At 47.8% G+C, this 14605-nt stretch overlaps 5 protein-coding genes across 5 annotated transcripts; 4 read left to right on the forward strand and 1 right to left on the reverse strand.

Annotated features, from left to right (window-relative positions):
• Positions 1-1899: 1899 nt before the first annotated feature.
• FMAN_12095 (uncharacterized protein) lies at positions 1900-2520 on the forward strand (the record flags this gene model as incomplete). Its single annotated transcript, XM_041834592.1, has 1 exon — positions 1900-2520. One exon carries the CDS (start codon positions 1900-1902, stop codon positions 2518-2520), a length of 621 nt encoding a protein of 206 aa, XP_041684841.1.
• Positions 2521-6913: 4393 nt separating this feature from the next.
• FMAN_12096 (uncharacterized protein) lies at positions 6914-8570 on the forward strand (the record flags this gene model as incomplete). The annotated part of the gene is made up of 3 exons (XM_041834593.1): positions 6914-8131; positions 8190-8324; positions 8376-8570. 3 exons carry the CDS (start codon positions 6914-6916, stop codon positions 8568-8570), a joined length of 1548 nt encoding a protein of 515 aa, XP_041684842.1.
• Positions 8571-9074: 504 nt separating this feature from the next.
• FMAN_12097 (uncharacterized protein) lies at positions 9075-10034 on the forward strand (the record flags this gene model as incomplete). The annotated part of the gene is made up of 2 exons (XM_041834594.1): positions 9075-9555; positions 9610-10034. 2 exons carry the CDS (start codon positions 9075-9077, stop codon positions 10032-10034), a joined length of 906 nt encoding a protein of 301 aa, XP_041684843.1.
• Positions 10035-10782: 748 nt separating this feature from the next.
• Positions 10783-11874, forward strand: FMAN_12098 (uncharacterized protein; the record flags this gene model as incomplete). Its single annotated transcript, XM_041834595.1, has 2 exons — positions 10783-10878; positions 10933-11874. The coding sequence occupies 2 exons, from the start codon at positions 10783-10785 to the stop codon at positions 11872-11874; spliced, it is 1038 nt and encodes a 345-aa protein (XP_041684844.1).
• Positions 11875-12219: 345 nt separating this feature from the next.
• Positions 12220-13812, reverse strand: FMAN_12099 (uncharacterized protein; the record flags this gene model as incomplete). Its single annotated transcript, XM_041834597.1, has 2 exons — positions 12220-13161; positions 13288-13812. 2 exons carry the CDS (start codon positions 13810-13812, stop codon positions 12220-12222), a joined length of 1467 nt encoding a protein of 488 aa, XP_041684845.1.
• Positions 13813-14605: the final 793 nt, after the last annotated feature.

Genomic DNA, 14605 nt, shown 5'->3' on the forward strand with positions numbered 1-14605 from the left:
CGGCGCCACCTTTAGAGTCCAGATAAGAAGCCACGCGGCAAGTCCTTTCCATCGAGATATCTTTAGAGGATCGAAATTAATTGAGAGACTTTGTTTTGAAGTTTGGTATGCTGTTACTTCGGTCCCGGAGTTTATCTGGAGGCTGAGGCCTCAGTCTGATGAAAGACATACTTAACAATAAGTCCTATATTCTTAGCCCTTACCAACTCTGTTTAAGCTTAGCAAGAATCGTTCCCAAGCTGCCTCATGCCATTGCTTATGTTGCAAACTGCATTTACGTTATGTAAGCTCCACAACTTCCCACCAATCATACATAATCGCTCGCTATCATATAATGCCGTCCCCTGCCACTTTAACTCATCACTAACAGATATTCTCAGTAACTTCTTTAATAACTGAATAATCCTGCTATAAGTAATATAATTATTATAGTGTTATATATATATCCATCAGGTAGGTAAATAAAATCTATTTCACTAGCTACTAACAAGACTTCTCCATGGCAGTAAACCTTATCTGCATTAGTCATGTTTTAACATCGTGATATTGTTAACCTTGCTACCGCTCGGCCTGTATCCCACAACTCTACCGACAAAAACCCAAAGCGGACTAGTTATCCCTCGGAGAACACATGTGTCACAACTCCGCCCTGGCACTTGCGAGGTACTTTTATGGAGCTGGTGAGACATGCAAGTAATGAAGGGCGAAAGGGGATATTGGGTTATCGAGGCTGTTCGAGTGGAGTAACCCCGACAGCTGTCTGATCTCCTCAATGCCTCCAGGCCGCGATCGGAAGCTCACCCGTACAGTAGTCTCAAACGCTATCCGAACCAGTGTCATCCTGCCCCACCAAGAAATAGAAGAGGAGTTGAGCGCAGGGATAGTAGGGAGGGAAGAGAAAACTGCAAAAAGATGGGAGGGCAGAAAACACATACTGGCGACGCCCCGTGGATACTTTTCTCCAAGAATCTTGAAACTTCAGTACAAATATCATGACTTTAAAGTCTAAACTTGGATAAAGGGACCCACGAGGCGTGGCTAACATCTTGAGTTAATACGGTCGCTAGGAACGGGCCTGCTTGATCCTGCCGCTGCAGCTAGTTAGTTTGTCTCCTGGCCTGTGCACTAATATTGATGCTCCTTGCACTTGAATGATCCCAGAAAACCCTGATCCATGGCTGTATCCCTGTTGTGAATTGGCTGCTATACAACATCAGTATCTCGCTCGAAACCCCTGCGTCGTGCAGACGCGTATTCGAGGCTGGGACGAATTGATAGGCAAACCCCTCACCCAGCTATAACATATACGTGCAGCAAGCACCCAACTTGTTCAAAGAGCGGTGTTCATGTATGTCTCAGGCTCTACAACTTGGTGTCGATCACTGAAGATTTAGGAGACTTGTTGTATAATGAATTTGTGGAGCACGTTTTAAGCAATTATTACAGTTCAAGATACTCCGATTGGAGAGATGGACCTGCACAAGGATTCTCTGAAAGCTTCCCGTGTTCTAGGGCCAATTTGCGGCCAGTAAGATTGGCGGGCCTACTTCGCTCGGTAGCGTGTCACTCAGCAGTCAGCCCAATGGGTCATGGATATGATGACAAGGGGGCCAACACCGTCATCAGCTAGCTGTCGCTCTGCTGTACTTCGAAACGTCAAGCTATAATAGGTAATTAAAAAAAAAAAGAAAGGTGAAGATAATGAGATTAGTTATAAATACCAGAGGAAGCTTGACCGAGGAAGCTTGAGCAAATCTCCGAGTAAGACCAACATCAGTTGCACTCATTCAATTCCGGCTTGATCGTATCATTCTTCTCGCGGCCTTGAGCGCTTGGCTTCAGGGAATCTTGCTTTAACAACCAACCCTCCTCCGCAGACATAGCTGCAAGCTCATCACCATGGACCCTCAGCATATAATGTGCCAGTGCCCGAACTGTAACGTCGAGGCAAAACACTGGGCACCTTGCACATGCCCTTGCCCATCATCCCCTGATGTATCCTCTTCAACACACGCGTCCCCTAACTCTGTATCAGAATATGATCAGGAGCCCACAACACCCTCTCCCGCTACATTTGAGCCTCATCAAAGTGCCAGTGCCCTCGACCAGGTAGTCAGCTTCTGCTACGGGGGATGTTCAACCCAGTATAACGGCTTCCATCCACAGATGGATTACGCATCACCCAACCCGTTGATCTACGCCGAACATCAGGATACTCAGCCAGGAAACCATACCCCCCCTACAACACCAGGCCAATCTTCAAAGTCCGCAGCCTCGTCGCAAACCGAAGACCATTTTGCGACCGGGGATACCAATGGCATCAGAAGTGCAACGGAAGAATTGGAGGATCTACGTCCTGCAGATAGATTCCTTGTCAAATGCAGGCTGAAAAATATGAAATGGAGAAGAATCCACAAGCAATACAATAGGATTTGGGAAGCCAGAAGCGAGGGTGATTTGAGGGCGCGGATGAGCACAATCAAGGATAGAAACCCCGCAGTCAGGGCCCTTCTCGAGTAAACGATCCGACAAAACTCCTTTTTGAAAGTGTACTACTTCAACTATATGGCAATAGGACTGATGGGCTTTCTTTACTGGTTAAATGTTGATGGAAACTGTGTCTAGTAATTATAATTCGCTGTCAATATAGGAAAATGTGTTCTGTTGGTTAATCCATTGTGACATCAACGTGCAACTAAAATGAAAGGATCCGGTGGAATAAAAAGAAAACCAATAGCAGCTTACGGGACTTCTCAAACAAGAACTGCAGCACAGAGCAACTCTATCTGGAGATCAAATGGAAACAAGTGTGATAGAAACAAAAATAACGGAGTTTCTAGACAGGAGAAGGTTCTCCGAGATAATTTAGTCTGTTTGGCCTCGTCGATTTAAACACGCGTCTCTGAACGCCACTACTCAGCTCTCCGCGTATCCACACCTTAAGCTCGTGCGTTACGATCAGGAGGTTTCATTGGCTCGGGCGACTGGTAGATGACTCGCGTAACTGGTGCTAGGCCACGGGTTTGGCTGTGGATGCATGCTGCGGCATCGGGGAGCCGCCCGAAAGGCACGCCGAGAAAATTAGGGGGGACTAAGCGGAGGAGACTCCTGGTGCGGGCTTTGGAATTTGATGGGGTAAAGCTGTAAGCGCTGGCTGCCTTGCTTCCTGAGCCACTGGCCTCACAAGACCTCTGCTGGCACACCCATCCTGTGAAGCGTCTGGTCAGCGGTCACGCTGAGCGCGTTGTCAGTGTAGTCCACTTTGCCTCTGCGCAGCGATTGAATGGGACCGATAATCTAAACTCCAGACAGATCCGGGAAGAGTGTTGTAAAGCAATGGACAGAACCATGGGCCCGGCTTGTAGGAACTGAACGAATACGGAATACTGCTTGATATTGATACAGCGCCTAAACAGTCTTTGCTACGTAAAAGCTGTCGAAGATTCGACAGGGACAGATCCAGAGGTTACAGGGAATGCAGGGGTAACACACCAACAGGCGAAAGCGCGACCATGAGCCTGGCGGATGTGACGGAGAGTCAGGGGAAAAACAAATATTCGAATGCATGGCGAGGGGGAGGGTCGGAGACACCTGTTGCACTCGACAGCATGGTATCTGCCTGCACACGCCCATATGATGTTGTGTCAAGCATGCGAGTTGTTGTCTCAGTGCTTTGGACCGGGGACCAGGTAGCTGACCGAAACCAGCACTTGTCGGCGTCGGTGAATACAGCTGAGATGCTGCGGGTCGATCTTGACTGTTACTCCATGGCTAGTGTGGAAGGCCTCAATCACAAAACATGCGAGTTCTGTACGCTAAGTTTGTTCCACCCCTAGCTTTACTGATAGATAGGTGAGTTTGGCAAACAGCAGAAGCGTCATATCCAAGCGTCCATGTCCTGGAGCCTGGTAGACTTACGGTTGAGCTGATAACGGGCGCTTACCCGTGGCCCCGACACAGCGTTAATTTCGGGAGGAAAGCCCCACGAAGGGGATCAACCAAGGTTCAGTACGAGACGAGACGAGAACTAACTTTCGGTCCAGGCCAGAAATAGATTTAGAATGTCAGCATTTAGTTCCCCAGCCTCGTTTTGTTCCCCTCGCAAAACACAGTAGATTGATCGGATGATTGTAGGGATGGGCCATCAAGTTGACACATTCACTATACCACATGGGGCTTCACGGACGCGCTGCCTCTGCAGCGTTGTGCGAAAACAGCTGAAGAATTGGATGACGAGAAAGACGCGACCGTCTGGCCAAGGCCATTAATATCACAACGAGCTTGCCTCTCTGCAGCAAGAGCGCTTCGTGTCTGCTGAGACCTCCACGGCGGTAACGCGATGGTAGCCTGGACAGGAAAGGTCATCCACCATCTTTGGCTTCTCCACAGCTGACCTCTCACAAGCCTATGATAGTTCTTAGATCAACAAATGTCCCGGCTTCTATTGGTGCTGAGACTACGCCATAGCTTCATGACTCAGACTGGCGATGCACACTTTTTGCCGCCACCAACAGAGGTACTTGCTGAGCTTCCGACTTGGCTCTACGCGTACTTGCTTCTCAGCATGGTCGAAGCTTTGAAACAATTGTAATTTGGCCAAGGCGGCCAAGGCGGCCGGATGCGGTCGGCATTGTTTACGCAACAATGCAGGCTGGCCTACTCAAAGGGGAGACAGTGGAAGTGGCAGTACGTACAGACCATTGTGTAACGCTACGCGTTGGTTTCGCGGTGGAAGACACAATTCGTGTTGAGAGTCCAGGTTATTGCCCCTTTCATTCGTGATCTAAACAGAAACGGCGGTGGTGGCTTTAGTGGATGTCAGAAAGACTTCCGTAGATGAACTCAAAAAGCCGACCGACAAAAGTAAAGGCTTGAGGATCAATGAGAGACCGTCATAGAAGGTGTTGATGAGGCGGTCGCAGCCTGGAATCATGACGCATTTGCATTCCAGTGCCGTCGGCCAGGTCCGTTAGCGCTTCGTTGACCGGTGACTGCCCCTCCCGCCCTTGACTGCCTCCTCCAGCAACATGTTGAGGAACACTTTCAACCTGGGATTGATTCGCCTTTCTAGAATTCATCATTGAATGCAGATGAATGATCGCAGTTCGCACTGGCCTAGATAGAGATCAATCTCGCGCATAGCGGGCGTGTGCCACACCGAGTTTTACAGTCTGTTCCGTAAGTATACGGACCTCAATTGGACAGTCTTACACGTATTAACTGCCTCAGGCTCTTGAGAAATGCATCGCTTCCATCTCAATATGCGACTGCTTTTGCGGCTCTCGGTTCCGACTCTTTCGACACGACGTATCTGATGCAGGACGCACCACGCCGACGACGGACACTGCGACCTCGAAGCTTCCCGCCCGTCAATTCATGGTTGATGTCAAACCGACGACACAAGTCCATCAGCGTGAAAGATACCGTGGAAGGATGCATCGCCCTTGACATCGGCTTGACCGTCAAGCCGCCTTGTCGTCGATGCCACACTGAGTTTTCCAACTGCGCCGACTCGAACTCATCATCCTACGATGGTCAGTTGAGACGATACCATGACTTCATCTCAGCTTGGAGTATTGAAGGGAGGACGATTGGAGGATAAGAGCTTGTCAGTGTTACCTGCCGACAAACCTCACTGCTGACCAACGCCTTTCTATTGCTCATCGCAAGACCCTGCTTCAAGTTCGAACCTCCTACCACCACACCCCTCTCTACTTATGCACGTCGTCATTCATGGCTCTTGGTATCGTCGAAGAATAGGCTACGAGATGCTGCCTTTGTGTTACCACGCAGATTGGCCACCCGAACTTGACGATGCCCTTGGATGTGAGGTCGGAAGGCTTGAACAAGCCGAGAGGGTAACCCGATGATTAGTTACTTGGACCAGTATAAGCCATCAGCAAGATGTTTACTGACTTTTGCAGCACCGCTGCTAAAGTTCAAGCCTCCCGGCAATCCATAGCCTTCATCCCAATGATGCTCTGCAGTTCCAAACCACGAAGGCGACGTCAAACACTGCCAAGCATCCGAGAGCAGCCAAACACTGATTCCTTCTGCCCTTCGGGCCACCTTGTTCCATGACATCAACGTTCAAGCCCCTCAGAAGTTGAAACCATTCGATCGTAGTCTTTACATGCACTAAGGGCCTTGCTGGTATCTTCGCGACTTCCATTCAACGTAGATTGTGCGACAGCACGCTGCGTACTTGTCTTAACGGCAGTGTGTCAAGTTGATTCCTATCGAATCATTGTTCCCGTCCCAGCACCTAAAGTTGCATTTGCATCCATTACGTCAGACCAAAAGCATACCAAGCCTCCCCCATTCCTAAAACTGCGCTAAGAGAGTTGTGCCACAAGCTTTCAGGGGAAGTAAGCAAGGTCTTCTCAAACTGTAGCTTGGATCAACAGATGCAGGCCTTGCTCATTGCACACGGTAAGTACCTGTGACGATACCATGCGATGAGGCCATCAGGAACGGTGAACATGGTATCGGCTGGCCGCAACTAACGTGCAAGATCACAGAAGTACCAAGGTCATCTCTACGTAAGAGCTTGTATAGTTTAAGTCTATGACGAGTCACATACACCGTTTGAAGAACATTGAGTCCTTTGTGCATGATTATTTACCACCTTTTGGCTCAAGGCCAAACGGCTCGGCCCCACAAAGTATTTAATCGTCCGTAGTATTTATCCGTCATTATAATTAGATCTCTTCTCCACTTCTCCACACGGGTGCTTCTTCTACTGTGGAGATCCGACCAAGACAGGTCTGCAAATAAAATATCTTACTACTCACGATGCCCCAGACCAAAATGTCCCAAGACGGACAATTTTACTCTTGTCTTCGAATTATGCATGAATACGAGACCAGCCGGCTGCCCCCAACATATAATTTATAGCAAGGACATCGCAACTATGGCACCCTTCTTGCTCCTCCTTCCGCTTGCGGCTCTGGCTTCGGCCATTACCTACAAGGCTGCATTAACTCTATATACCATCTTCTTCTCTCCCCTGAAGAACATTCCTGGACCTCTTTTTTCTCGATTCACTGATTTATGGTATGTCGACCGCGTTCGAAAAGGCCACTTTGAGCGCGACAATATCGACCTTCATCGCCAATACGGCCCCATCGTCCGCTATGGCCCCAACCGATATAGTTTCGACCACCCTGAGGCCGCCCAGATTATCTACGGTGTTGGAAAAGCAGATAAATTTGCCAAGTCCTCATTCTTTCGAGCATTTGGTATACCCCTTCGCGACAAACCAAGTTTCTTTGCGCATGAGAACATCAAAGAGCATGCCCAAATGCGTCGACTCTTTCAGAGCACACACGCTATGTCGGCACTTGTTTCATACGAGTCCTTTGTCGACGAATGCTCAGAACTATTTGACTTGAGACTCCGAGAAATGGCTGGAGGCTCTGCAGCTGGAAATACCTGGCCGCTTGTTGACCTGGGCAGATGGTTTCAATGCTACGCTTTTGACGTCATCAGTATGATCACCTATTCCCGGAGAATAGGATTTCTCGATCATGGTACCGACATCGCAGCTATCATGGAGTCTTTGGAAGGTTTCCTCGCTTATGCCAGCGTAATTGGTGTCTACTCTTGGCTACACCCTTTACTTTTCCACATCCAAAATTTCTTTGCTGGGAACACAGGAACAGGGATGCAATATATCATGCAGTTCACCCAGAAGCTCATGAAAGAGCATGAAGCTAAGCCTAAGAACCTAGATATTGATGACGAAGACAAGCAAACTATGGATTTCTTATCCAAGTATGCGGCTCGTCATCGCAAGGATCCAGTAACATACAATGAATGGTATGTTATAAGTGGATGTGCATCTAACATGACAGCTGGGTCAGACACGACTGGTATCAGTCTATCAGCTATTATGTATCTGCTCATGACCAATCCCAAGGTGGCAGAAAAGCTTCGTCAAGAGGTGGCTGAGCATCAGTCACGTGCCGCCCATTCCCGTCACTTCAGCTTTAAAGAGACACAACAAATGCAATACTTACAGGCTGTAATAAAAGAAGGGTTGAGGCTACATCCTGCTGTCGGTCAGCCGTTGGAGCGAGTGGTTCCCGATGGCGGTGCAACAATCGCCGGTCAATTCTTTCCTGGGGGAGTAGGTTGCACAAACAGGACAAATTTATTGCAGCCCAGTGTACTGAACGGCTTTTTAGACATTTGTAGGCGTTAATTGCTGGGTGGAACACTACAGCGCGGTCTTTGGACCTGATCCAGAGGCCTTCCGACCCGAGCGCTGGCTCGATAGTGACAAGGACAAGCTCGATATGATGAATCGACACTGGATGCCAGTAAGTAGCGCGCTCCCTAGTTATCCTGATCGCCGCTATTAACACTCTCAGTTTGGTATGGGCGCTAGAACGTGTATTGGTCGGCACATCTCTATGTTGGAAATGTCGAAGCTGATCCCACGACTTCTTCGCGACTTTGAGTTTACGTTTCCAAAAGATAATCCCGGGGGGAAAATCTTCAACACTAACAACCGCTGGTTTGTAAAGCCGAAGGGTTTCAATGTACATATCCAAGCTCGGAATTAGACGTTTTAATTAAGAAGCTGTATGTATAGTATTTCTCTTTCGGTTTGTCTCAGTGAATAACTAGATGCTAAGGTAATACTAATTAGTAAGATATGGAAGATTGAACGTATGTCGGGGCTTATTTATGGCCGCTCAGTACGGGTCCTGATCTTGTAGCACTTAATTAGCTTGACTGTAGGGAATGGCCGATTTCACCAAACGTTTGACGTTAGAGCTACGACTTGGTTGCTTCTGACTGAGACAAAAGAGTAAGAGGCAGACCAATGCATAAATGATCCCTGATGCTCCTGGCAACACTAAGCTCCCGTCTTGGCATTGCTGCGTATTTGTAAAAGACTAATAACCAGAAGACGACTTTAACCGAACAATGTTTTGCCCACTCGCCCGAGTACCGGGACGGATAAACGATGCGACCGGCCAGCAAATCTTATATTTACAACTTCGCCAGGTCGCTTCGCGAAGTTGTCGCATGCTAGGGTACTGCCTTCTATGACACGTCCGACAATGTCTTTCTCTTTAACACCAGATCGACTGCCACAGGGTTCCTCTGTTACATTCTTTGAGTCCACTTTTTTCACACATGGCCCAGAGCAACCCAAGCTTCCTACTCCTGCCCAAGTCTTAGCCAGGCCTAATTATATTCAGAATCCACACGCCGAGGGCATGAAGTTACGTCAGCCAGCCGTGTTTAAAGAGCTTGGACTTGTCGCGAAACACAGCGAGAACTCTGACGCGATTATCAGGGAAGGGCAGTGTCTTTGGGCCGTTCGCCACTTCTTGCCTGAAGTCCCAGTTCCAGAGGTCTACGGCTGGACACAAGAAAACGGCGTCACATTCCTCTACATGGAATACATTGATGGGGCCACTTTACGTGATCGTTGGATCACTCTAAGCGCTATCGAAAAGGACGGCGTCTGTGAACAGCTTGGATCCATGGTCACCAAAATGTCACATCTGCGCCAAGCACCTGACGATCCGTTCATCGGTAGGTACCCCTGCTCACACTTCAAGGATCCCTCCAGACCTGACTGGTGCTTAGGTAACGTCAACCGCGGGGCCGTGAGAGACATGGTCTTTACTAACACAAACTTTCCACCCGCTGGCCCTTTTTCTTCATTGGCTGAATTCCACGACTGTATGTCAGACATGTTCAAATGGCCAGCCACGGTCAATGATCCAGATCTTGATCCAGCCGACATCACAGACCCTTATCGAAAGATGCTACCTGACGACTGTCCCATCCACTTCACGCACGCAGATCTCAACCCTGTAAACATAATGGTGTCCGAAGAATCGCCTTGCCGTGTACTGGCGATTCTTGACTGGGAACAGTCCGGCTGGTACCCTGCCTACTGGGAGTTTTGCAAAGCGGAATTGACTATTGAACCCCGGTCAGAGTGGCAAGCTGTATATTTGCCCAAGATTTTGGATCAGCCAGATTGTGTCGAGTCCTTCTACTCTTAGGGCAGCTCTTTTGCTCCTTAGCGTATTAAGAGAAGAAGTCAAACAATTGCCGCTTCATCCTGGGTGTGCAGGTAACTGTACTGTTGCAGCTTGGCTATGGAGTACCGACTAGTCAATGCATCACCCATGAGAGTAGCCCATTCGGAATGGGTCGCCTTGACATTCCTTAGTTCTCTGCCGATTTAGGCTCTCAGCCACAAGTCTCAACTGCAAATAACACATCTAGATAACAAGTTAGACACGGCGATAACGCCGGCCCGATCACCGGAGAAAAGCACTTTGAAGAAGTGTACGCTAGTGCAGGTCAGGCCACCCTGACTCCACCACTAATTAAATATAAGTTCGCTTTGGACTTCTCTTATATAATAATAGAGGAAAGGTTTAAAACGATGTTTACAGTTAAGCAGGTAAATCTAGCAGGATTAAGCTCTGTCTTATTTATAAATAGTATTATATACTAGCCATAAGTAGCCAATGTAGCTTATCCCTTCTCACTAATGTAGCTTTCTCCCTTTCCCTGAAGGGATAAAGACTACTAAGCTTTATATAATTACCTGTAGCACTAGCATTATAGCTCAAAATACGTCAGACCTGGGATTCAGGTTCTATATAACTAAATCCTAAAGTTTTTGTTAGCGCTGTAAAGATTCATCTTTTTTCAGTTTCCATCCTCCTTCCTTCACATTACACAGTCAAGCTTATAATCCAGTTAATGCAATAGCTGCTCCAAATTTCTATTCACCTAGCGATGCCAACAAGACAGTCACTTCTGTTAGTGTCTTGTATCCTCCTACTGACATGGCTTCTCGCTGCAGTCTTTAACGTCAAAGGTGATCACATAAGAGTAAGTCAATAGAATCTGGAGGCTTCTTGCGAGGTCGCTCGACGACAGGTTCAGCACCCCAGCCGACACAGTCCCATTTCACTTGCTAAAGCTCCGGCTCAGGTTACACTCAATGCGATATACTCAAAGCCGACGATACAAGCCGATGAAGCATCTAATGAAGGTCGACCTTTGATACTCTATGCCTACGCCGAGTCCGAGGCTGCCCGCGCCAACTTGGAATACTTCGTTGTCATGGGCCTACATAGTGCTGCAGACTTCGTCTTCATCTTCAACGGAGAGACCAACGCCGATTCACTTATCCCAGACGCGCCTAACATCCGCGTCGTACACCGAAATAATACATGCTTTGATCTAGGTGCCTATGGTGAAGTTTTGAGAGCAGATGGTTTATGGACACAGTATCGTCGCTTCATTACCATGAATGCAAGTATTCGTGGACCATTCCTCCCATACTGGGCTCAAGGCAAGAGTGCCTGTTGGTCAGACCTCTACCTAGAGAAGGTCAACGAAAAGGTTAAGCTGGTAGGCATGTCAGCAAACTGCACCCCGCGCTTCCACGTTCAGAGCATGATTTTTGCGACGGATTCGGTGGGGATGGAGCTTCTCCTATACCCCCGACCTAACAGCTCATCACCTGCTGATGGCTTTGGAGAGGGCGGGGCGCCAGTGGCCTTCCACTCGTGCTATGACGGGTGGCTCCCAGCCGTCCACGCCGAGGTTGGAACGGCAGAAATGATCATCGAAGCTGGGTATGATGTAGATGTTATGATGGAGGCATACCATAAGTCAACCCGATTCCGATATGATTGCCAAGCAGAGGAAGTAGGCGACATGTTGCACAATGGCCACTACTTTGGCTCTAATATCCATCCCTACGAGACGATATTTATAAAAGCGAACCGAGGCATCGATCCAAAACTGTTGGGGCTATTGACAGAATGGCATTTGGCTGAAGGCCGGAAAAGTTGGGATATATGTGGCAGCCGTGCTTAGATCAAACATGACTTACTGTATTTTTTCGCAGATGATTCAACGGTTTTCATCAACCAAAATATGTCATTCCGCTTGCAATTTGGACTTGAATCTGTTAAGCTCAGGTCAACTAGCGTAATGCAGAGGCAAGGACTTTAATTCACAGAGAAAAATAATAAGACTGCTTCTGTCTTCACTTTCTATTGCCGAGATGGAAGAAGCGATGTCAAGCAGTAACGGAGAATAGTGTCATCCACAGGCGTGGGTACGCCTCATGAGCTTTGGGATAACTGTAGGGCAATTGACGCTATGTGGAATATGCCAGTAGTTATATTTATTCGAAATTATAAGATATCTGTTATCAAACTAATTACGACGTACAAAAAACCTGCTGAACTCCGCGTTACTCTCAAGCCTCTCCAAAGTGCCGTTATCATATTGCACAATCAGCTCTAGGCCATGACCTTGTTCATGACGTGGTGGTAAGATAATGCAACGGCCGTCAGGCTTTCCCTCAGTATCTCCAACGGTGACTCTAAATGCAGACGGATATCCAAGATCACGACCGAAATAAATGTCATTGTATCTGTGCGCTTGTAGACAGACTATAAGCATGTCCGGCCCCGGGTATCGGTCGACATTCCAGGTCAAGGAAGTACTCTTGGGCATCTGGTTGAGCAGTCCAACGAGACGCCTTACTGCTTTGTTGTTGACAGCCGCAATGGCTCGCTTGACACCACTCGCCAACTCAACATAGATCTTGGGTTCATCTTGTTCATTTTGTAGATAAGAAACAGATGCTCTGGCTACCGCATTCGGCTCCGCAAAGTTGCCCCAATAATTAGACGGGAGTGGCGGATCTTCCATTCTTTCCCTTGCATCGACAGTGATTGATAACTTAGCCTCTGGGTATTGATGGGGGTCTATCTGCCTGGCGAGGACAACGTGGCGCCAGAGAAAAGCGCAAATAGCTTCAGTTGTGCTCAACCTAGTGCTGGTTGCGCTTTTTAAGACATGGCTCTTGAGCAGAGAGAGGTCCTCTGCCGAGATGGAGAATATGCCATGCTCAATCGACAGAACCTCGGCAGCTTCGTAGTTTGTCGGATTCAAGAATGTGGAAGAGGTCTCTGTGAGCTTCCAATCGGGAAATTCCTCTATGGCCACCCTTTGTTCACCTTCGACAACTGAGCTTCGTTCAAGAGGCGTGATTGGAAAAGTTCGGAGACCGAGTCCTTTGGTAATGGCAGCCAAGTGCATGCCAATTGTCTTGTGCAAGATAAAGTTGCAGACGCCATCGCCAGCCACATGCTGTATATCAGTCAGTACCTGTCTGGGAGAACAATTAGGACGCGATCCTTCTGTTGTACAAGTCCTATCGCTTGCGGCAGTGTAACGAGGAGTAATGGCTATACCGCGCAAGTAATGTGGACTTACATGTAGACAGGTTCCGAGTATAAGGCCTCCAGGTATGAAGTTACACTGAACTACCAGTGCCGGAATACTGGAACCCGGAACTAGCTTTGCGGATGTGCCAAAGACAATATGTCTCGGGATTTTCAGAGGAAAATATTCTCTCTCGAGTTGGTGGAACGTACCGAACTTCCATAAAGTCCGAAGTTCCGGTGCCGTGTAATCCCTGTAATTGAGTATGGCGCCTCGGTCGCTATCGAATAGAAGCTCAACCTCTTCCCGATCGTTTCCGATCGGCCGTCGTACAGAGCATGCAAGTTCTGGGATATCACTGATCGTGTTGACCAAGGCCCGCTCAAGCAGATGAAATAGATGTCTCGTGTCTGCATTTTTTGACACGGGGAAAAATAAGCATGATGAAATGTAGTCTCTTGGAGCGATCTGATCGATCGCTGACAATTTGACTCTTTTTCCATGCATGTCTGGCTGTGGTTGAATGGTAGTGGAGGTGAAGCAGGCGGATGGGACAGATGGAATGGCAGTGGACATGTTGAAGGATTCTGCTTTGGTTATTTCAAAGCTTGAGAAATTCGCATGCGCGTGAAGCAGTTTAAATCGAAGTTGCGGATGTCCTTGGCAGATCATAGATAAAGCAATATGCTATCTGATGCATTAGACTTGCTAAATGCCGAGATTGTAGATATACATTCTTTCAGTCTAGGCTCACATACTGGCGATAATCTAAGTAATTTCGTATTACGCTTTGACCAACACATGATTAAGACGATATGCTGCTCGGGTCTTGAGTCTTGTTTACCTGACACATTCCGATAAAGCTTGTACGCGATCTCCACTTTGACTGCAGATCTTTATACGAAGAGAGCTGGATGATCGTCACTCTTCGTCCAAGCGCATGTTATAGCTGTTTTGCCTGATAGGCGATATGGCTTAGACATGATTCGGCAATGAGATGTGACAAAAGAGCGGTCCGAGCCACAGCTGCGCAGGGTTTAAACTTCATTCCGAAGATTGTGAGTGTAACGCAAGAAACACTAAAGGGTAGATGATCTACCTCTTATCGTATGTTCAGCATTTTCGCGGTCCTAACTGTGTTGAGTTTAGATTGCGAAAACATGAAGGGTGTAGTTATAATAAAGCTGAAACGGAGGTCAAAGTCATGTCGATATCAGAGAGCAACATTGAATAGAGAAGTGTAATTGCTTTCACGTGTCTAGTCCAACATCGTACAAAATGACAATCTGTATTTTCTTAGACCAGTCACTTATATCCTAAATTAAGGAGAAACAATTATTCTACATCAATATCTGCAAACACGAACGAC

This window comes from Fusarium mangiferae, assembly GCF_900044065.1.
Source record: "Fusarium mangiferae strain MRC7560 genome assembly, contig: FMAN_scaffold009, whole genome shotgun sequence".
Lineage (NCBI taxonomy): Eukaryota > Fungi > Ascomycota > Sordariomycetes > Hypocreales > Nectriaceae > Fusarium > Fusarium mangiferae.